Genomic DNA, 23,497 nt, shown 5'->3' with positions numbered 1-23,497 from the left:
TATCTTGAACATTTTTGAACTCACTGCTCCCAAAGGTAAACTGGACCTTTAATATACTCAAGACAATTTTGTATTCAGTCACCCTCTTGACCTGTAATGAGTATTCACAGCAAAGCAGGTAAATATTGAAATTGTCTATCATGAGCAAATACTGTCTACCGTGATCTTGGTAGCAATGGTGATAAGGAAAACTAGTGTTACTTTAACATTGCAAGCAAAGAATTCCATGATAATCTTACTGGATACAACTGATTCTGATTAAGCTTGTATCATTCATTCCATTTCATCTGTAAATACTTTTCAGTCAACTATACCTACATTGTCGAATTGCACTTTGCATGTCAATCTGGCACCAATGTCTTTTTGACATGGCATACAAACCACATTGCCGTTATAGCAGTTGTTGATTCATTAAAGTCTTTCTGGCAGTGAAGTCCTCCATTTCAAAAATGCATTTTAAACCACAAAGACAAATAGCGTACCAAGAAATAGCTTTTAAACCAATGGATAATGCATAAAGTCATGGCATCTCCTTGCTGTTTGTCCCTATAGCTATTTATGATGTTTGCTTTGGCATTTTATCTGTTCTTGTTTCACCAAAAGTCTAAAGGGGATTGCCCTCTGCAAGAGTATAACGGAGTACACTCAAACTATGAGAGAAGCACTTGGATTCAACAGAAATGTTGCCAACCTCCAGAAAATGGCAAATTGTGAATGACAGGCAGCACTTTTTTTCTTAACTATTATTTTCATCCAAAGTTTCATCCAAATTCTCCTTATTTATGATGTATTTTATCCTTGTACATGTATGCATGCCATCAAGTTCATTAGAATGAAATCCATAATTTTCTACCAGGCCATAGAGTCTGAAAAGGCAGGCACATATTCAAAATTGACATGGGGAGAAAATGCATGCATGATGTGGAGATTCCCCCCCCCCCCCCCTCTCTTTAACGCTTTTTGGATGCATTTAGGTGTACGTAGGGGCACGAGTACAGCACGGCAAGATTGAGTATGTGATACTTTTGATGAGTAGGCCCACATTATACTATACACCTGCTGTTTTGGTTTCACACGATTTTAATTCATTTCTTAGATTCTTAACTGCTTGGCTGAGGTTCAATGTTCCGATGCCCTAGACATTTGAACAACCACAGCGATGCTAAAATCACACTGTGGGACGTTGATGACTCTGAATAAGACTCCAGCATAGAGCTAAACCAGCACCTGAAAAACACCGTTTCACAAGGGGGGGGGGGGGGGATGTGCAGACATAAAGAAGTTGTATTAAAGGCACTGTTCAAGAATGTTTCCTAATATTTGGTGTTATGATTAAGTCTTGATTAGATGGTACTACACTGTACATACAACCAGAGTCTTGCTATTATTATTGTGCTAGTATGAAACTTACAAACAAAAAAGAGTTGGCCATTAAAGAAAACGGTTTAAAAGTATTGTGATATTCTTTCATAGATCAAGTGACAGTGACAGTGACAGTGACAGCCTACTAGGCCTACATTCTGTAATTATCAAAACTCTGATACTCTGTAAGGTTTGTTTTCAGGCAATTGAACATCATCACTAAAATAGCTTCATAAAGTCTGCAAAATATGACAAGATTTCTGAAACTGAGGTAGCTCAATTCTTGAATTGACAAAGAGGCATTTTTAGCCACTTCTCCGATCAATACTTGCAGTTAGTATAGAAAAAGATACACAGCCAGCGGTAAAATTACTATTGTCATTTATATTTCAATTCTATTACTTAATTATCACCACAACTTTTCTAGGTCAAATGCTTCTTTTCTTGATACCATCCTGGTTAACGTCCAATTTTTTTTTTCTATATTTTTGTTACTGTCATGGTTGATTTTTGAAGCACACATAAAAACTGCACCGTAACAGTTCAGTCACAATTCGAAATATTTGTATTGTTTCTTTGCACAGAATTCCTTTGCCCAGTATTTGTGTTTATTCCATAGGGAGTTGAATGAACACTATAAAGGTACCTAGAGTGAAATTTACATCATTTAGCTCCAGATTATGTTGCTTATACTGCATGGAACATGAGGTACACATACCAAATGTATGTATTCAGGTGTGCTTCACAATTCAGCACAATAGCTATCAGCACGTAACAATGTGTGTGCGTGTGTGAATATCCCATTTTCATCATAGACATCGTGCATCAGCGACATTCACACGTTTGAGTGTGTGTGTCTGGGGGCATTACACACACTGCCACAGCAGGCACTTAAAGGTCAATGAATGTCTGAAAACTGCACAAGCTCAATCCTGTGTATGTGTGTAAGTTATCGCCAGTGTCTGAAGAGAGTATGAGAGAAGCCAGGGCCCATTTTTGGGCAGTTATTAATCAATGCTCTCTACAGGTGACTTTGAAGAGCTTCCAGTATTCCCCCCCCCCCCACCCTCCAATACCCATCACCACCACTATCACCATCCCCATCCCACCCCAATCACCAAACCACTATCACCATCCCCATCCCACCCCAATCACCAAACCCACCCTCCTTGTTCATTCGGCCTTCTTGGGGAATCAAACAAAGAAAATAAGAAAAGAACAATGATTGTGGTTTCATTATCCTTGCTCAAAGCTTTCTGGTATATTTTGTATGCTTGCATCCTTCCATCTGCAGCTAATGTTTTTGAGTGCGTGTAAGTGTGGGTTGGGATGGGGGGAAAAGGAAAGGGAGATATGGTGGTACATTTGTATACCCTAGGACTTTTATACGATATGCCTGATAACTTTGAAAACAAAAACACAAACAGTACACTGGGGTACTGATGAATTCACTGAATGTGTACTCAAAAGTCTGCAAGTGTCAAATGATATGGACTACATTTCCTTCAACGAATCAGGGAGCATTTCTCTACAAGAGAGAGTGGGGGGGGGGGGGGGGGGAGGGGGGCATAGACAGATGCAAAATTATGCCACTTCAGTCATTCCCTAGTCCAAAGCAAAGGCTTCCCTTTCCATGTGCACCAGACATACATCAAGTCTATTTATAGCGTCATTGCCAGGACAGGGAGAGATTCAAAGACATGTCCATGATTTTTTTTTCTTTTCTTTTTTCTCCAAGCTGTCTTGTCAACTTCGGATAAAACCTGATTCTATGTAGACAAGATGTAGGAAAAAATGAAAAAAAAAGAAAAAAAAAATCAAGACCATAAGGCCTACTTGCTTCCATTTCAGACATACATGTATCAGGATTCATTTTTTGTTTCTTCATTGATGATGCATATAGGCCTATATATATATAATATATATATATATATAATGTATGTATATATATATATATATATATATATATATATACTCCTAGATGGGTCATTTGGAAGACATTTCCATTTGTTTTATATGCAAATTTATTATATACATGTTCAATGGCAGTTTACGCAATGGAGACATGAAAATTGTCTCCTTAATGACCAGTTGTCTCCCTAATGAAGACACTTCCCCCCAATATGTCTCCCTAAGGTGCCAACTAGGGATATATATATGTATGTAGGCCTATATGTTCTTTTTTGGGAGGGGGTGGGTTTGATCTAACCACTCTAATGGATGCAACCATCATTTGCTCTTTTTAATGGGTTCTTAAACAGCAACTAATATAAGAAAAAGAACAATTGATACAACCAGTGTACATCAAAAAAAAAAAAAAAAAAAAATCAAAACAGCCATACGCTCAAATATGTGGATAGCTGTCATCTATAAGTAAGACACATATCGCACACTCCTGAAAATTATTTACCGACAGGGAGGATAACTTTTTCTGCTTTAAATACTGTCATCAAATAAAGTTTTAATTTGAGCCGAGTTTCATAAATACATATTCAATGATACTTTTTAAGAGATTTCTGATACAAGCACATGTTTTCATATATGAAGCATAAATATACCTCATTCCCTCATCGTGAGTAAAATATGATGTTAACGTATAACATGTTCCTCAGGTATGTGGGCGGGGAAGATTCGTGAAATCCTCTAATCGGTGTGAAAGGAAAGCAAGTACCAAGAAAGGACGTTGAAAAGGACACAAGACCTCGTGATTACCAATATCTCGTTGACTGTACCGACGAAAATGCACTCTGTCATTATATCTTGTGTCTCAACCCTGAGCCAATCAGTATATTCATCCTCCTGTCAACAATGGGCACAGAAGCGCACTTACTATCTTTTAAAGCATAATTCTCTTTTTATTTTGCCTTTAGAGCTGATATTCTTTTTCAAGTGCAAAACAAAAACAAAAACTGATGCCTCTGATGCCCTCAAGAACAGTCTTAAAAATCTCTTTTACATTGTATCTCCATAGGCCCTATGTGCATGTGAAAAAGAATGGTTTCCAGGAGAGACTTTATTGTGTCGCAGTTTCAACTGCGAAATAATGCAATTTACTTTCACTTCAGTACAATACAATATCACGAGCACACTTGCGTGTAAGCTCTTTTCTTGGCAAAGAAGTTTTCAACCGTAGTCTTTACAATATCAGAAGCAGTTCAAAAGGGTGTAGTGGCCATACACAAACTTTCAAAGAGATTCTTCTTATTTTCTTTTCTTTTTTATTTTCAAATTTGTTCATTTGAGAGAATGAACATTTTGTAGAACCTTGTAGAAATGGCCTATTCGCCTAATATACAGTGTAAATTTCAGACAGTATAGAATGACAACCTGGTTGCAATATCCATATCACATCTTTAATCCCTGAATAACACAGAAGCCTTGAGTGCCCTGTCTGGCTGATTATAACGGCAACAAAAGCGGACGCAAACATCTTTGATCGGAGCAGCACGTCACCCAGCCCAAACGACAGCCCACGAGGACACTCTAGATATACATGCATTTTATGTCACAGAAGAAGAAGAAGAAAAAAAAAAAAGGTGAGGAAGGCCATCAAGAGATGGCGCTGTTCACACTGACATTAGGCTTACATCAAGCTTCAGTGACTCTGTCAGACATTGGTGAAATCCCCAGAGGGAAATGGCCATAACAAAAAGCTAGTTTACACTTAAATTCCATCATTGTAGATGGAACTTTAACAACGTCATAACTCATTAATTTTGATAAGAGTATTTTTTATTTTATGTTTGTTTGTTTTGTTTTTTAAGTGAGGAAAAATGGAAAAAATGCTTTGAAAGCAGAGTAATTGAACAGCTGTCTCACATGACACTGACCACTAATAGTGAGTTCTGCTGTTCCAAACAGTGACTGTCTCAACACACAACTCTGCTGTTGTAAGGTGACAACCAAAGAGCTTACAAGTATAACGAGTATGTGCGAAGTATGCATGATACGCCCTGTAAAATAGCTTTGTGCGTGACGGGGAGCACAGGGAGACATGAGGCGGCAGCTCACCCTTCCTGCTAACATCAACATACAAGCAACCGGGGAGCGGCCAAATTAAGAAGTGAGTACTCGCCATCATATGTGTAAAAGTAAAAATACATGCTGTAAAAATGTTACTTGAGCGCGTGAAGTCCGGCATTGCTAAGTGGGTAATTGCAGCCTCAACGAAATCTCAGACACCATTGTATGGTTCACCCTAGTGGTGGTGAGGAAGAAATCTTTGTAGCGACAACACACTCCCTAGCCTCCATAAGCGCATCTCTTGGTCGACACTAGAGGGGGCTCTTTCAAATCTAGGCAAAGCTCTTTACCACATTTGGCTCTGAAATTGGTTCCACTTGTAGCTGGGCAGTTTGTCACATGCAATATGAAAACATCACTAACAAATTATCAGAGAAAAAAAATTAACATGATCTTAAAATGCCTTTTTAAGTGAGTACTGCTTTCCTTTTTTCCCCCCAGCTTTTGGTGCTTTGGATTTGTCAACCTTGTTGGCATACTCGAGATATATAGGCCCCATCACTGTAGGTCCTACTAAATATTACAGGGCCAATAAAGCCCTTAGGGCTTTGATTTCCCTCCATCCTACCTGGCAAGACTGTTCTATACTCACAATTCATCTCGCTGTATGGCATTCAGCAGTCCTTAGCACAGTGGTGGGGCTTTCTTGCACAGCATAATATTTGTGAATGTGGCCCCACCAAACGGTGTTTATGTGCGATTCATTCAGCAGTGAGGATGATTTCCCATTTTCTGACTTTAATCCTTTTTCTTTTCTTTTTTTTTTATTTATATCTCAGAGACTCCAACCCAAAGTACCTTCTGATCTGGAGATTCTCCTGCCGGAAACCCCTAGCAAACGGGAGACTCAAAGTTGAATGTGTGCAAAGCGCGAAATTCCCAGGGTTCTAGATGCTCTCTGGTGCTATCTAAGACTTATTTTTTCAACATACGATAGAAATATGTAAGAAATCCTTTCCTACGGGAGACAACGAGCCAGGGCGGGAGAAATTAAATCTCAAACGGGAGAACGGGAGATTTTGCAAATTTGGGTTTTTCGGCGGGAGATCTCTCGTCGAAAACGGGAGAGTTGGAGTCTCTGTATCTTTCTTCTCTTTTTACCTTTTTTTTTTGGATATACATTTTAATGTCCCTCAACTAAATATATGATAATTATTACCTATACGAGGTAGTTTTGCGAGGCATTGCAGTTGGTATTTTGCAGGGTCAAATGGTCAACAGTCAGTATTCATTGGTATTTTGCTTCTTCCTGGTTTCGCCATTCACTTTACACAGGGAGGTGGGAAGAGGAGTGGAATCTCTCTTCCCACCTCCCTGCTTTACATGTAAACATTCCGATCGACCACGAAGAGAAACAATACGAGGATGTCGCTGCAAGTCGGTTACATGCACCGCAGAAGACCACCGATAAATCAACTCATGAGGTCGACCACTTCCAGCAGCACTACCGCGTCAAACAATGACTAGTCCATCTGTGCTCAATAACTGCACAGTGACCATCAGTTATTGCAACTCTCCAAATTGAAACAGAAGCAAAAATAAAGTGTAAAAGCGTTCAGATGTTTGAAGTTCGCCTGTTACAACTACATATCGTCGCTGGGGTGACAAGACCTCGTATCTCAAAAATGTCAAAAATTTTTTTTTAGCTTAATGGTCAAATAATGGGTCAAGTGATGTCTTGGCCAAATCCTAACTGTCTTGCTCCAAAAATGAAGCCACCATGACATGTCAAAGAGAAGGGCTTTCCCATTCACTATAGTGCTTTGGCCGCCATGTTTTTTCGCTCTCCTGAACATTTGACAATTTTGAGATACGAGGTTTTGTCACCCCAGCGACGATATGTATCTTTGAAGTTGGAGTTGAATGATATACATTGATGAACAATTTTTCAATTATTCGACATGTTGTGATGATCTACAGGAAGTCAAATGTGGCTTGATCTATATCATAGTGTATAGCCGTATTCACATATTTTCCTAATTTACCGAGGGGATAGGTAATAATTATGATATTGACTGGCCTTGAGGGAGATACCAGATAAATATTGCCCGCACTGAAAGAATATTGCCCTCGTCTTCGACTTGGCAATATTTTTTCAGTTTGGGCAATATTTCTGGTATACATCTCCCTCGAGGCCAGTCAATATTACATATCAAACTCTGCACTACCCTAACCTTACTTGCTTACGCATGGATGCACGCACTACCTGTGCCTTGAGGTGGGCATATTTTGTCAACTTGTCAGTGTAACATCCTTCCGCAGAACAACCTGCAGTTTTCGAGCCATTAGCTGACCTCAAACAATAGAGATCTGACAGATGTTCCACAATGGAGTGCCAAGTTCAGGTCTGTAAAGGTGAAAATCTTACCTCTCTCTTCATCGGCATAGAGAGTATGGCATTCCCTCAGAATTTTTTCGTTCAGAGAAATGGTCGCCGAATCTGTAGGATTCGCGGATTCCCGTCGTCTGACTCTTCCTGACATAATGTTCTTGAGTGTCTGGACACGGAATTGAATGGACAGTTGACTGTATCACTATCAGCACCACACAGCTCAGCTCAAGTCACTGTAGATAACCGTCTGTGTTTGGTTTGGCCTGGTTCTTCGCAAAGATGGTTGATAATGTTGTCGGAACAGTTATTGTCTATCTGCACCACAATGAAAAAGAGCGGTAAAATGCCCACTGTCAAATGTTCTGTTTAGACCTAGAGCAAAAGCAGTCTAAAATGAAATTCCGACACATAAATTTATAGATGCCATAATGATGTACAAAAAGTATAATATGTATCTCTCTTATCCAGCAAAATCATCTATTCAGATGGCTGCCGGTCATGCATGGACAGGTACTGTATTGAGGTTGGACTGGATTTCCCAATGGACAAGTCAGACAGCAAGCGACCATACATAATATGCAAAAGACCTTGTCCAGGGAAGTTTTCTGACTGTTTCTCTTCTCCAACAATAGTTACGTTCAGACGGGAGCCTTAACCTCAAAGTTAGGAAACTTCGAGGTTAGAGCTTGTAGTTAGGGACCGTGAAGACGCACTCATAGTTAGCAAACCTCGAGGTTTGCTCGATGTTTCGAGCCACGAGAAATCTTATGGTTAGCGCTCTAACCACAAGCCGCGGGGGTCCCCACTCGTAGTTAAGCACCGTGTGGACACAAAAAACAACGAACTTGAAGTTAAGAGTGACCTCGCCGTAAACTCCAGCCCCCACAATTTCCCTCTGGTTCCGGGTCAACCTCCCAAACGTACACCACAAATACACTACACGGTGAAAAACCTATGACGCACGACACAACAACATCATCATCTTTTCTTCCCATGCGCTTAATCTCTGAAACTGAACACGTCGAACTCGCTACAGTATTCTATATTCTTCTCCGACGCTAAAAAAAAATGTTTTCGACGAATATCTTCATAAAGGCATAAAGGCATAAAGTCATCAGTGCAGTGCTATCTCTGCATACCATGACAGAGAACAAGAGTACCTGTAAGCGAGTCCGACAGGGTTGGACTAAAGAATAATAGACGTCTTGTTAGCAGTGTGGGCTGAAACTTCCGGTTTTGTGGTTTTAACATCGAGTGGGACCCACTCGTAGTTACTGGGGGCAGAAGCTTTACCTCGAGGTTTCGTAACCTCGAGGTTAAGACTCGTCGTGTGGACACACGTCGTAGTTAGGGGGCAAGAGCTAACCTCGAGGTTTCCTAACCTCAAGGTTAGGGCCTGCCGTCTGAACGTAACTAATGTTTTAACACACAGATTGTCAGCACAGTGTAATTGCTCAGATTGATAAGCTGTTGCTGTTACATAGTCTAGTGTAATCATTCCCGTTTGTGACAGGGTGCTGATTTGCCGTAGGGGCTGTTTCATTCATAGATAAAAAGGCTCAATCAGGTGTGAGAGTGCAGTACCCTCACTTCCCAATAATGATAACATTTGCAAGTAACTCACTATGCTCTGTTTTATCGATGAATAAAACTACCCTACCACAAATAGCTATCCTGTTGCATACAACAGGAATAGTTACTTCATGGCTTGTAGCCATGCGTGAGACTTTCATGTAAAAATAAGTACCACTAGATTTTCTGGATAGTAGAGCGCTGTAGACTACTGTAAAGGTGAGTATTTTTGCGGTGACAAAATCTACGGGCATTTCATGCAACCAGATGCTAATGCAAAATATAAGCACAGTAATATTTTTGTATGCAATACAGTGCACTCTGTTAAAACGAACACAGTTATAATGAAATCTGGTTACAACAAAATAAGAATCCAGGTCGCAAAATTATCAGCTTTACATTGTATGTTTTTTTTTATTGTTTATTTGTTGGGTTATAATGAAAGAAATCTGCCAGTCCCGAGGACTTCGTTACAACGGGAGTCCACCATATTTTTCAATACTAAGCAGTATGGTAAGGGTACCCGTAGCACGTGTCGGCAGGGTACCAGTACCTTGACCTTGACATCGGCCCCCTGCGTATGGGTAGCTGTTACCATATAGATCGATAAAGTACGCATGGGATTGTGCCATAAGCTATGAAAATAATAATAATGAAGACACAAAAAACAAACTCATAAACAAACTAAGAAACTAAACACGGTTCAGTTACACATTGCTTTAGTAAATTGCAAACATGACGCATGACTGTGAAATTCGAGTGTATTACCTATTGAGAGAGGGGTGCAGATGTGGAGGTACCCTTTCAGGCCGCGCAAAGAAAATGCATTGCACACACTAAAATGGCGTTATTTCAATACGGAGATTCGAAATCAACAGGACGGTCACAATTAATATTTGAAACTGCAGCATTTATGGCATATTTGAGGCAAAACTTAGGCAAATTTGTTCTAAACTTTTTGGAATAAATTAGCTGCCACAGATCCATACGGTGATGATGGGTGATATCCTCAATCATAGGGCCTACCAGTAGAGGATGTCTTGATTCCGCGGAATTAAAACCCATGAAACTCACCTTACTCGGCCGAGCAAAGAGAAATTTTGGGGGCAAAAATATCACTTTTCGTAGTCAAAACATTGTGGAAATGGTATAATATTTGTTGCTGAGAAAAGTCCAAGTTTGTGTGGATGCAAGGGCTTGTGCATATATTATGATGCATCAATATTGCAGTGAAGAATCCAAGGTAGGTATAATATACATGTATTACTCACAATCATACAGCAGCTCTAGAGCCTATAGATCTAGGTCTACTTGTGCTACACACCTGTAATGTCCATATACATGCATTGGTGATGGTGATCAATGTTATCAATGTCCCTAATGCCTTTTTAAGAAATTAATTATATTGCAGGTTCTAAACTAGAAATGTCCCTATGGCGACTGGTATGCCTCCACCATAAAGCATGATTCTCCTAATACAAAGTAGGTCTATAGTACATCTTGACAATGTGTGATGACAGTTTCACATACAGTGTAACTGGCAAAATATTAAATGATATTCTTGTCACAAATACGTTGAATGTTCACTTTCCTTGAACTACAATGTAGGTTAATTGAATGAATGGCTATATTTACATTTGTACTACGAGGGCATGTATTCGGGGATTTGAGGACTTTTACTTGACTTTTGACCCTCTTATAAGTTTATGCACTGAGTAATTGTCAAGGTATGGGGAGATAATTTCTATTTTAATACTACATTCTTAGCATTGTAACCTGGCCTTTGACCCTTGAACCTATGACCATAAGATTCACAAGAGAATCACTGTCAGGCAGAGAATCATTGTCAGGCAGAACATGCATTTTAAAAAATATGTACTAAGTTTCACGATGGTACCTTTAAGCCACTTCCGGATATGGAGGAAAAGTGAAATTCAGCACTTTCACTTGATCTTTGACCTTTTGACCTTTGACCTTTTTGGCTTCCCAGAGAATCTCTATTGGGTAATACATGTATACAACAAGTTTTAAAAAAAATAATCCTACAGGTATTGCATAAATATGAGGGAAAAGGTAGAGTTTTTGAAGAGTTGACCTTGACCTTTTACCCCTAACCTTTGACCCAATGACCCCAAAATTCCCTTGATAATCACTGCCAGTCATTACATGCATATGATGTATATGTTTTAATGAAGATACCGTGAACGATTTCCAAGATATGGAGAAAAAGTGAAATTTGAACATTTTCACTTGACCTTTGGCCTCATGACCCAAAACTCCAACCAGAGAATCTTTATTGGGTAGTACATGTATCTGTACACATTCAGTTTCAAGAAATACCTTCAGTCATTGCATAGATATGGGAGAAATAGTGAAATTTTGAGCATTTGACCTTGACCTTTGACCTTGAGCATGTGCACCCAGAAGTTGAAAGGTACAAAGGCTTTAGGCTATGGCCTATGTTTTTAGAATCCTACTGTAATTAAATCCTACATGCTGCATGCAGATTATTTTTTAAATTAACCCTAGAAAGACTGGGCTATTTTGGTAGCTCGAAGACTGGGGGGGGGGGGGGCCTAAAGGCCCCCCCCCCCCTTAAGATCTCGGCCGTGGATCGCGCGATCGCCGCGGAAATTTGCACAATGGTAGTGTGCGATGCAATCTACAAGATCATATATTTAAATTTTACGAAATAGTCTTCTTCTTATTTTATTTTGATTAATTATGCTAATTTATGCAAGAAATCAGACTCTTTGATCTAAATCAGTAAATAAAGCTCTAAAAGTGCTCATTTTTGGTCTAATTATTCTTTGTGGCATTCTTAGCAAATGTAATTCAAAAAAAATTCGGTATCAAAATTAATTTCTTATTCATTTTATTGTTTTATGAATTTCTTATGTATTTCTTTGTTTTTTCGACCTTTTGTTTTTGTTGTTTTTTAACAAAATTTTGGGGCAGACACTTTTTGAAGCATAATACTCCTAAAACAAATTAATTTTAGCCATTGAGAGTAAAAATAAGCATATTTATATGAACCATGTGAAAAAAAACTCAATTTGCATTGACTTTGTACACAAAATCACATTTTTGAGCCATTTTCGGCCTCACGTGCATACTGTACAAAAAGTTATGTAACTTCAGAACCGTACCCCCGGGTGTCACAAATTTGATGTCAAAATGTACGGGAAACTCGAAAGAAAAAAGTCATAGAGCATCGCGGCGAGAGCAATGCGTGTTGCAGAGTAATCGCGCGAAATGTCAAGGGGGCCTTTAGGCTGCCCCCCCCCCCAGTCTTTTTAGGGTTAAAGAAAAAAAAATCTCTTACGTCTAGACGGACTTACAGATGTCTTTGAAAAAAAAATGGTTCAATAGCTTAAAATTTTACTGGGTATGGTAAGTCTAGTTTTACAACTCATCAACTACCTATTTTTAGATTGACCATCCTCGCGTAATGGCTTTCGTGCGTATTAAAATCAAAAATACGCGTGGGACGGGGCGTAATACTCTGGAACATTCGAACACGAATACAAATCAAGAAAAAACAAGAGACCCGGGGGTCATGCGCGCTCACCTGAGTATCGCAATTTCACCTTTCATGCATTCTTGCACACTCTTACCCAAGAACATTGGAACTTAGGTCTGCATACAGAGTATATGGATCCCCCCCCCCCCCCCAACTCCAGGGTGGGGGGGGGGGGGGGGGGGCAGGCAGCCTGGATCTGCAATGAACAAACTTGGAGAAGTCATAACCGGGGGGCCAAAAGCTAAAAACAGAGGTCGAGTTGCACTCTCTCTACAAACTAAGTAGACCATGCTTATTTTCAAGTTTTATTGTAACAAACAACATTCCACTGGTCTACCTCAAAAAATTTGTTGCGAAAGCCTCCAAATCCAAGATGGCGTCCAAGATGGCCGCCATATTTAATGAATTTGTTATTTAAATAATAGAATTCGATAGAAACATTAGATTTCAACAAATGTGATGTCATATGAAAGAGAATAAAATTATCTACAAGTTGATACCATTTTTGTGGGTTATTGTAATAGCTGGATTGAGATTTTAAGGAAAAAACACTCATTTTTTGATATTTTTCTGATAAAAGGAAAATCATGAAAATGCTTGATTCAGCATAAATCAAAGAAAGACTGAAGGATTATCTTGAAACGTTTCAAGAATTTTGTTTGACATATAATTAATATTTGGAGAAATTAGGGGGACAGTACCATTTTTGGTTCAGGAGTTATAATGTCTCAAACTTGAAAACTCACTACGTAAAAATGGCCACTTTAGTTGTGACCAAGACCTTGTTGGTCATAAAAAAGTCTGCGCGCGCCAAGACTACTACACGCACCACTGGCACTGGCTCTTGTAGCAGTGCCAGTGGTGCGTGTAGTAGTCTTGGCAAATGCAGACTTTTTCTTTGACAAACAAGGGTTTGTGCATGCAAACTAACTTTTCATACCAAGCGGTAGCTCAGGTGATACTGATCGCTATTATTTCAAAGTAGATTGTTCTGAAGCAGATGAGATGAAACCAAAAAAAAAAAAAAAAAAAAAAATCAGATCGAGGTAATAGCTTGAAACTTGGCACCAATCTTGTTGTAGATAGTTTAAGACAGAATTTAGATCAACTGCTCAAAAAAAAAAAAAAAAAAATCAAGATGACAGCCATCAAAGTTGACATAGTGTATTGCGCCAAATTAAATGTATTATTTCGATTTTGATACAATTTTGTCTGTTGCGCTATCTTAAACCGTCTTAGGTTTTATGGACATAATTTTAAAACCAGTGATATTCTACTCTCCGAAAAAGAAAAAAACAAATCGAGTGGAAGTTTTTACTTTTTATGTGAGGAGTGAATAACAGAAAACGGTGAATTTAGAGTGAAATTGGAGTGACTTTTGAGTGAAAATGTTCATTTTCACTCATTTTAGAGTGACCTTAGGCAGGGCCTTACACTAACTTTTATTTTTGGTGGTCCAAAGGCAAATATCCGACCTTTTTCGTTGGCCCGATCAGGCACCAAATTCTTCATTTCTGACATTTTGTTGGCCCGACGTGCGTTTTTGAGAGATTTCATTATCTAATATGGGAAAGCATCTAGACATACCAATGGCATAAGTTCAGATCAATATGTGACACTATAACCCACATGAAATCAGCCTAAAAACAATGTAAGAAAATCTGATAACAGTAAATACAGTTTCAGCATGCTTATATGTGAATATACAGCACGAATAATAAATTTGGACAATTTTATTCGAACAATATACTGAAATGTAATTTCGCACAACACATTTAAGAGCAAAGTTGAGAAATTTCGCCATGTCGGATTTTTTTTTTCCTTGGGGGGGGGGGGGGGTCGGATCAGAAGGGCTTTCAAGGACATCTGCGGATCAGACATTATTACACATATACCATCATCATTCACGTTTCTACAACAGCAGAGTAACATACAAGTAAAAAGCATATCTTTGAAACAGAAGCATTTCTTTTTTATCAAAGATTGGGCCTTACCCAAACACTGGAATGAGCTCCACCCCCCCCCCCCAAAAAAAGAAAAAGCCCCTCAATATGGTTTATACTATAGTACAATATCGTTCGGATGTATAGAAACATGTAATAGACAGCAATATAAGAAGATTAAAAAAATATATCAAATTATAAGTTACAGTGTATAAGTTGAGATTTAACTTTCACGCAACACACTAAAGGTATTGTTTACCATTGGGAGAAATATCACATTCGATTTATATGTGCAGGTTAGTTGTATCACAAAACATTCTACCATGTAAAAAAAATATAATAAAGCCTAAACCATACGGAGATAACACCATTTCTTTTCAAGAAACCATAACCATGATAACTGTTAACAATTTAGTATAAAAAAAAACATTCTTATCAGATCTATTTAGTATATCTAACAATATTTAGCATTAATTATACTGATTTAAGTTTGTACATTAGTTGTTCTATCCCTAAGTCACAGTTTAGAACTAGTTTGAGGCATTATAAGTAAAGCTGGGTTTTTGTTTTACGTGTACTAATGGTAAATAATGCCTTGAACGACAACCTCGATTTGATTACCGCCATCTTGAATTTTGTGTGGATACTATTTTTATCGCTAAATATTACACATTAGCAAATTTGTGCCAAATTCCAAGCTTCTATTTCTTTTTGGAAAATACTTTCTGTTCAATCTTATCTGCCTCAGAACAATCTACTATGATGAAATGCTACAGTATAGCGACACCTATATACCACTTGGCATGAAAAAGTTAGTTTGCAGGTACTTACAAGTCACTAAATCATAACAATATTGCATGTGACCATGTAAACACAATGTATGCAAAATTTATAATGCATAAATATAATTTTTTCAAGTTTTAGATGTTAACTTGTCAACAGTGTATGATATTGCCTATAATTCCAGAAATATGAATTATGTCTCAATCTCAGTAATCTCAATCTCAATCGCAGGTTTCAAAACAATTCTTCAGTTCTACTTTGATAAATATTAAATCATGCATTTTTACATTTCTTCCTTTTTTTAAACAATATAAAATATGTATTCCTCCCCCCCAAGAAAAAAGAGAAGCAAACAACCCCCCCCCCCAATTTATCACAATACACAGCTAAAGTGGTATCAACTTTTATGAAGTTTTGACCTCCTTCATATGACATCAAATTTGTTGCAATCCAATGTCTCTATCAAATTTTATGTTTGAAATGTTAAATTCAATAAAATGGCGGCCCTATTGGACCGCATCTGTACTTTGGAGGTTTTTGCAACAAATCTACTGAGGTGTACTTACGGAACATTGCTTAGTATACTTAATATTATGTATGGTCTTGTTTATAGAGAGAGTGGAACTCGAAAAGTAAGCACGATCTTGGATTTGACCCTCTGTGACGTCTTTGGAGAGATGCGTGCAAATATATTATGTAAAATTGGATTTCAAGTTTGAGACATTATAACTCCTGAACCAAATACAATACTGACCCTAATTTTCTCCAGATATTGATTATATTATGGGAAAGATGTTAATTTCTGCATGGTTTTCATAAACATTTTTTAAATTTATTTGTTTTTTACTTTTTAGAGAAATATTCATGGTGCATTCTGAAAAATGTCTCCATAAAAACCTAAGATGGTTTGAAATACCATTAAAATGTTCAGAATATATAAAAACCATATAAATAGACAGCAAAACAGACAAAATTGTATCAAAATCAAAATGATACATTTACTTTGGCGCAATACACTATGTCAGCTCTGATGGCTGCAATCTTGAATTTTTTGAGTGATTGATCCAAATTTTGTTTTAAACTTCTATAGCAAGGTTAGTGTTTCAAGCTTCTACCTCTATTAGAAAGATATTTTTTGCTTCATCTCATCTGCTTCAGAACAATCTACTTTGAAATAATAGCAATCAGCGTCACCTGAGCTACCACTTGGTATGAAAAGTTTAGTTTGCAGGCACAAACCCTTGTTTGTCAAAGAAAAAAGTCTGCGTTTGCCAAGACTACTACACGCACCACTGGCACTGTTACAAGAGCCAGTGCCAGTGGTGCGTGTAGTAGTCTTGGCCGGCAGGCTTTTTTCACGACCAACAAGGTCTTGTCACAACTAAAGTGGCCATTTTTACGTAGTGAGTTTTCAAGTTTGAGACATTATAACTCCTGAACCGAAAATAGTACTGTCCCCTAATTTTCTCCAAATATTAATCATATGTCAAAGGAAAATTCTTAAGACGTTTCAAGATAATCCTTCAGTCTTTCTTTGATTTATGCTGAATCAAGCATTCTCATGATTTTCCATTTTTCAGAAAAATATCAAAAAATGAGTGTTTTTTCCTTAAAATCTCAATCCATTGATCACAATAACCACAAAAATGGTATCAACTTGTAGATAATTTTATTCTCTTTCATATGACATCAAATTTGTTGAAGTCTGATGTTTCAATCAAATTCTATCTGGCAAATAACAAATTCAGTAAAATATGGCGGCCATCTTGGACGCCATCTTGGATTTGGAGGCTTTCGCAACAAATTTTTTGAGGTAGACCAGTGGAATGTTGTTTGTTACAATAAAAACTTGAAAATAAGCATGGTCTACTTAGTTTGTAGAGAGAGTGCAACTCACTCGTTAAGTAAGCGACTTTTTGGGTTTGGCCCTCCGGTTATCATTAGTGTACAAACTCATGGTATTACCTTTGCTTCTGATCATTTCTGGTTCTACACATAGAGTAGAAGATTTTAAATATTCCTTAATGTGGGGGGGGGGGGGGGGGGAGTGGGGCCCCTACAATGTGTAGGGGCCCCCAAGAGGGACATGGTGCCCATTTGAACAAATTGAGATCCTATCCCCCTCAGGATGCTAGCTACCAAGTTTGGTGAAAATCAGACATGGGGATCTCAAAGTGAAGATGAAAATGTACAATTTAGGCCCATATGGCATAAGGACCCCTCCCTGGGTCCCAAGGGGGGCACCCCTGATTCCCCATGAACAAACTAGAAACTACAGTCATCAATGTACTAACTCATAGTATTAACTAAGCCCTATCACTTCTGGTTCTAGAGAAGAAAGATTTTTAAAGATTCCTTAATTTTAGGGGGATTGGGTCCCCCTGGGGCCCCCCAGGTGGGCCATGTGCCCATTTGAACAAATTGAGATCCTATCCCTCTAGGGATGCTACCTGCCATGTTTGGTGAAAATCGGTCATGGGGATCTCAAGAAGAAAATGAAAATGTAAAAAGTTTACGCACGACGGACGCCGGACAAAGAGCGATCGCCAAATAGCTCACTTGAGCCTTCGGATCAGGTGAGCTAGAAATAGGGGATAGGTCCTACTTGCAGGTAAATAACCCGAGGAAACAGGAGGAAAAAAAATTGAAGAAAATCCTCATTAACAGTTAGTAATAGTGTTAACACATATTTGCCCATTCACTGGATTTAGAAACCATCTAGGCCTACATGCTTTTCAATGGGAAAACGGGCAGTCGGTTTAAAAAGTGAGCTACCATGGGCGCAAAAAAAAAAAAAAAAAAAAAAAAACTCTGTGTGTTTATCGCCGAGATTTAAACATGCGTAGTAGGTAGGATACGGAGCGACAATCTGAGCATGGGGTAAGGGATCTGCAGTAGGCCTAGGCCTATTTTCTCCAAAGTGAGACAAAATTGAGGTAGGGGCCTAGGGGGCCTAAATCTGTTGAATATTTTCAGTGAAATACATGTAAACCAGTGGTTACAAATAAAGGCGGTCGATGAGCAGTACTACTACTATACCATAGATCTAGGTCCAAAATTAGATAGCAGAAATTCTAGATCTAGATTCTACATCTAGATCAAAATTTTCCAAATTGGAACACAATTTCTTGTTATATCCATTGCATTTGATATGACTCTTGTTTGTTCCTGAATACTTTCCAAGTTAAAATAAAGGTGTGTTTTTTTTTTCACCCTGGCCTGGCCTTACTCGTATAAAATACTCCCTATGGCCTACAGTTAGCTTGGAGCTTGGTAACTTTTTTTTCCTTCATTGTCATGGATGAATTGCCCTTCTACTGTAATTTTACTGGTGACTGATACCGTGTAAATAGGGCCTAGTAGTAGTAGGGGCCTAACTTATTCCGAATGTTGTTTTACTGGATATTTAAGAAATAACATGAGCCCTACCGTATCGGTAGTCTAGGTCCGTCTGGAACCTATCTTGTCATTCTCGAGAAAGACGAAATGCTTGAAAACACGGACACCTGATGATGTTGCAATGTCCACGTGGATGACGTTTAACCTACCGTACCGGCAATTTCACACTTTGACACGTCGCGTCAGATGCGATGCGATGCTACTCGCCCCAGCAGTACACCAAAAGAAGTACACGGGCAATGCTAAAACGACACCCCTTCGATCACTGTACCACGACAAACCGGGAGGTCAGAATACGCGTGATTTGCACAGTTCGCTTGATCGCTGGTAGCGTACAAGTACTGTAATCTTGCAGACAGAAAATTCAAGATAGCATGGTGATACAGCTCAACAGAGCCGATTCATGGGGGATTTTTAGTCTGCAATTATCAGACCCATATGTGATCATGACTATAAAGTGCCGGAAGTTTAAAAACATCACTGCGTACGGACCACATCAAATAACCAGATGGTGAACAGCATTTCAACGAAAAGAAAAAAGAAGAACATTTCTGCACACACAAAAACCACAGATAAGATTATTTAATGGCTGCAATAGGCTAAGCCATAATATATCGCCGCATAAATTATATGAAATAAGTTTTTGAAATTGGCTTCATTAATCTACAATCAATTGAAAAAAAAAAATGCATTGCAAGACATATGGAACATTGACGATTATTTTCTACATTGTAGTTGATGAATTTCCACAGTTTTAATTGGTGTGTAGTCACTTACGCTGATTGGACATCAGTAGACCTAATACTACAGTAATAACAATGACAATAATCAGGGGCGGATTCAGAATTCTGTAAAGGGGGGGGGGGGAGGAGGGGGGCCAACTAATATTTCTAGTGCCACTTCCGTGTTTCATTTTTTTTATTTCTATTGTTTTTAAGGAAAATAAAGGGGGGGGGGGCGTGTGCCTGTTGCGCCCGGCCCTCTGGATCCGCCATGATGAGATAATAATCATATGATCTTATTTACCCAGGTCAGCCACCACTTCACAATTCCTTCACAGGCAGCCACCACTTCACAATTCCTTCACAGGGTCCTGCCAGGATCATATCACCAGAATTTCAGATACGAAACTTGGGCCAAAGGGGAATATTGTAAGCTGTCATCTGTCACTGGATGAACACAGCCGGATCAGGATTCGAAGCCAAAAAAAATTCAACATTAAATTTACAAATCCCAAACCCTTTGTAATGTTCCCATTTCAACTCTCTTTATATGTTTATATTCCTTTTGTAAGACAAAAAAAAAAGATAATCAAAATAAAAGAAATTGATAATGATCGAAATAGCAAGCATTTCAATATTACATCATGACAGCAGGTGTGAAATGGTGGGGGAGGTAGTGGGGGAGGTGTCTACCACGAATGTATCCTGTGGTATAACCCCAATTACCCTTATACTTTATCTCTTCAGTTCCATTCAATTTTGTACCGCAGACTGTAATTGAAACTAGTCATATTGTACACAGTAAAAAAATTGTATAATTGGACACAGTTACCCAAATGAAGATATTTTACACACTTACACACCCACAACACACACACACACGTACACACACACACACACACGCACACACACACACACACACACACACACACACACACACTGTAAATGTTTCATGGCCTAATGCACCGTGAGGGTGTAGTAAACTGTCATCGTGCAACGAATAATGATCAAACAAATACATTATAGGTCTATTCATTATTTCATTCATTTATTCATTCCTTTATTTTTCCATTTCCAACAAAAAGCATTGAACCCTAGATACCTGCCAAAATATCGAAAATCCTTCATAAAATCCATAGAAATTTCCAGATCACTACCAAAATTTAATCATCTCTTCCTTCTGTCAGTTTCAAGCTTTCCTGCAAATTTCAACCTTTCCTGCAAGTTTCAAGTTTCAAATAGAGATAGGATCTATGCTACTATACCTTTGGCCCTGTGATTATTTCAACAAGCTTTATGGTTCACAATGGTGGTCTCCTGCATACACTTATCTCTGTACATTACCAAAATATATCTCATTACGTTTCTGTACATGCTGCTCAACACAAGTGTTTATGCATATCTATTTGTGTAATGTTATATTATCATTCTAAATCATCACTGCACTTATTCTTTGACTTTGTGCTTTGAAATTTGTATTCAATTGAAATTGTATTAGATTGAATGCGGAAATAAATTAAATCATATCAAAATCAAATCCAAATTGTGGATGACTCAATGTGAAAAAACCCACAAACAAACAAGTTCTCAACTCCAGAGTCATGAACATTTTCGCATGGATCATTTCTAAGAATTGAAATGACTAACATAAAGATGATTAGTTAAAGGGATGGTACAATATTGGTAGAGGTGAGAATTGGGCTTTTAACTTTTTGCGAGATATCAAGAAACCGTTTGTAAAATAGTACAGAGCGTACCTTTCTAAGAGGAATTCAAAGTTTATTTGATAAAAATCGGTTTTGGAATGGCTGAGACATCCAAAAATAAAGTAAAACAAAGCGATCGTAATAAAACATGGGTCCCACACTTTGTTAGAAAATGGGGTATCTCAGCCATTTCAAAACCAATTTTCATCAAATTAACGTTGAATTCCTTTTGGAATTACATGCTCTTTCGTATTTCATAAGAGGTTTCTTCAAATCTCACACCAAAATGTTAGAAACCCGAGGGTATAGGTCTCAACCAAAACTATACGATCCCTTGATGAAATAAGAGAGAGAGAGAGAGAGAGAGAGAAAGAATTAATGATTGAAGCAAACAACAAAGCAAAAAGAAAGAAAAGACAAAATGAAGGGGAGAGAAATAAAGAAAGATAGACCTACACCCTTGAAGCTAACGAATTTAAAAAAAAGAAAAGAAAAAAAGTAAATAAATAAGTTAGGTGTGAACAGCTCAATGGTGTGAACTATACTGCATGAGTCTAGATTGTAGACTATCCCACTTGCCAGACCGTCCAGCAGCAGACACGGAACATTTCACAGTCCACCAATGATATTGTCCTGTTGCGCAATCGCGTGCTTTTATTGTAACAATTCTCACCCTCATGACTCCCAGTTTCAAAATTCAGTGACGAGCCTGACGCAAGATTTTTATTCAATAGGCCTTTAGAGTCCTTTGGAAACGTGGCAAATTCAAGTTGTACGGTTATCATGCTTCTATATAATTACGTTAATGTTTGTTCTGCCTCATTCAGTATCATCCGCCATTACCATAAAAGTCATTCATCTCATATCACAATCCTTTCTACAGATAGATATTGCTCAGTTGCTTTACAAATTCTTACCATGATTACTATGATTATGTAGAACATGTGGAGAAATTGGGTATAGGCCTATTCCTTTAATTCAAAAAACAACAATATGAGAAAGTTGGAGAAACGTTTATAAAGGAATTCACTACGCACCATAATCTTCCAATCTAAAACAAACAAGCTTTCAAGTTTTTGGGGCCCACACATTCACCCATGACAGGCAAGCAGAAACTGAGAAAAAGACAATCAGATAAAATCTATAAATTCACTGTTGGCTGTTGTTTTGAAATCCAGAGTCATTAGTCAGGACTGATCCATTATGATTTGATCATGGGGTTTATATGAGCATTTTAATAGGCCTATACTCAGCAGGTTGGTCATACAAGAAATTTAACGCACACTACCCTAACGGGAGAACCCTTTAAAGGAACATAGATTATGTTTTTTTCTTAATTTTATTATTTCGTGTGTTTCATGTCAGCCCGGATATCATGCAGGCTCTCGCTCGTCTCATGCACCGCGGGTTTGATTAAAAGACAGGATCAAGTTTATGCTAATGGTCGTTGTCGTCCTTCACTTTCGTGAACTTTTCGTTCTTCCCTCTTCTTTCTTCTCCTTTTCTCATAATCTATTATGGGCAGGACATTTCGCTGGAACAGCTGTATTGTCATTTTCCTTGTTCTGCCTCAATGCTCGCTGGTGTTCAGTGAGCACTGTGCACTGCACGAGGTCGTTCACAACACAGGGGAATCCCCTACCAGTCGCTCGATCAATTATAATCTGCACCAAAGCACTTACTGGGGTGGTCAGGTGCAGGTATGCCACATCTTAGGTAGATCTAACGTTAGATCACTTCAAAGAATATCATTATTGTATGTCTTTTTGTGGACCTAATCATAATTTCGGATCTATTGTGGTGTCAGTATTATAAATCCACGCAACGCTTCCTTGCCGATTTCTGATTTTCGTTACTCTCTCGACGTCGACACCGCAATAGGCTTGTGTAGTCCCATCTATTGAAAATATTGTTCTTGGACTACCTTTATATCAATGTAGGCATCTGCCAAAGAGATTTTTCTCCTCCCCACCATTGGGGAAAATCTCTTTGGCATCTGCATAGCTAACAGTTGGAGATTTTGATTTATCCAGCCAGGTGGCGTCTAGTATGATAAAATCGTGTAATTAAATCTGTTCGACTTGACTTACTTGTTACAATGCGATGAATGAGTGAATAAATGAATGAAGAGG

At 38.3% G+C, this 23,497-nt stretch overlaps 2 protein-coding genes across 5 annotated transcripts in view; one reads left to right on the top strand and one right to left on the bottom strand.

The window, feature by feature from the left end:
- Positions 1–19,154, bottom strand: part of LOC140228034 (uncharacterized) — a 146,557-nt gene extending 127,403 nt beyond the window's left edge. The window contains exons 1-2 of one of the 2 annotated variants that reach the window (XM_072308435.1): positions 19,087–19,154; positions 7,754–8,032 (exon numbers count right to left, since the gene is read on the bottom strand). In XM_072308435.1, the coding sequence (XP_072164536.1) occupies positions 7,754–7,868 (115 nt within the window). In that variant the 5' untranslated portion in view covers positions 7,869–8,032; positions 19,087–19,154. The other variant, XM_072308436.1, reaches the window with a different exon arrangement.
- A 3,867-nt stretch (positions 19,155–23,021) lies between these two features.
- LOC140227249 (ketosamine-3-kinase-like) overlaps positions 23,022–23,497 on the top strand; it is a 40,105-nt gene continuing 39,629 nt past the window's right edge. For 2 of the 3 annotated variants that reach the window (XM_072307669.1, XM_072307672.1), the window contains exon 1: positions 23,037–23,081. The gene's annotated coding sequence lies outside the window, so the exon portion shown is untranslated. Of the gene's footprint in view, positions 23,082–23,497 lie in introns of all 3 variants that reach the window. The other variant, XM_072307671.1, reaches the window with a different exon arrangement.

The sequence above is a fragment of the Diadema setosum genome, chromosome 4, assembly GCF_964275005.1.
Source record: "Diadema setosum chromosome 4, eeDiaSeto1, whole genome shotgun sequence".
NCBI lineage: Eukaryota > Metazoa > Echinodermata > Echinoidea > Diadematoida > Diadematidae > Diadema > Diadema setosum.
Note: the sequence above shows the minus strand (reverse complement) of the source record. Positions and strands in the feature narration are given on the sequence as shown.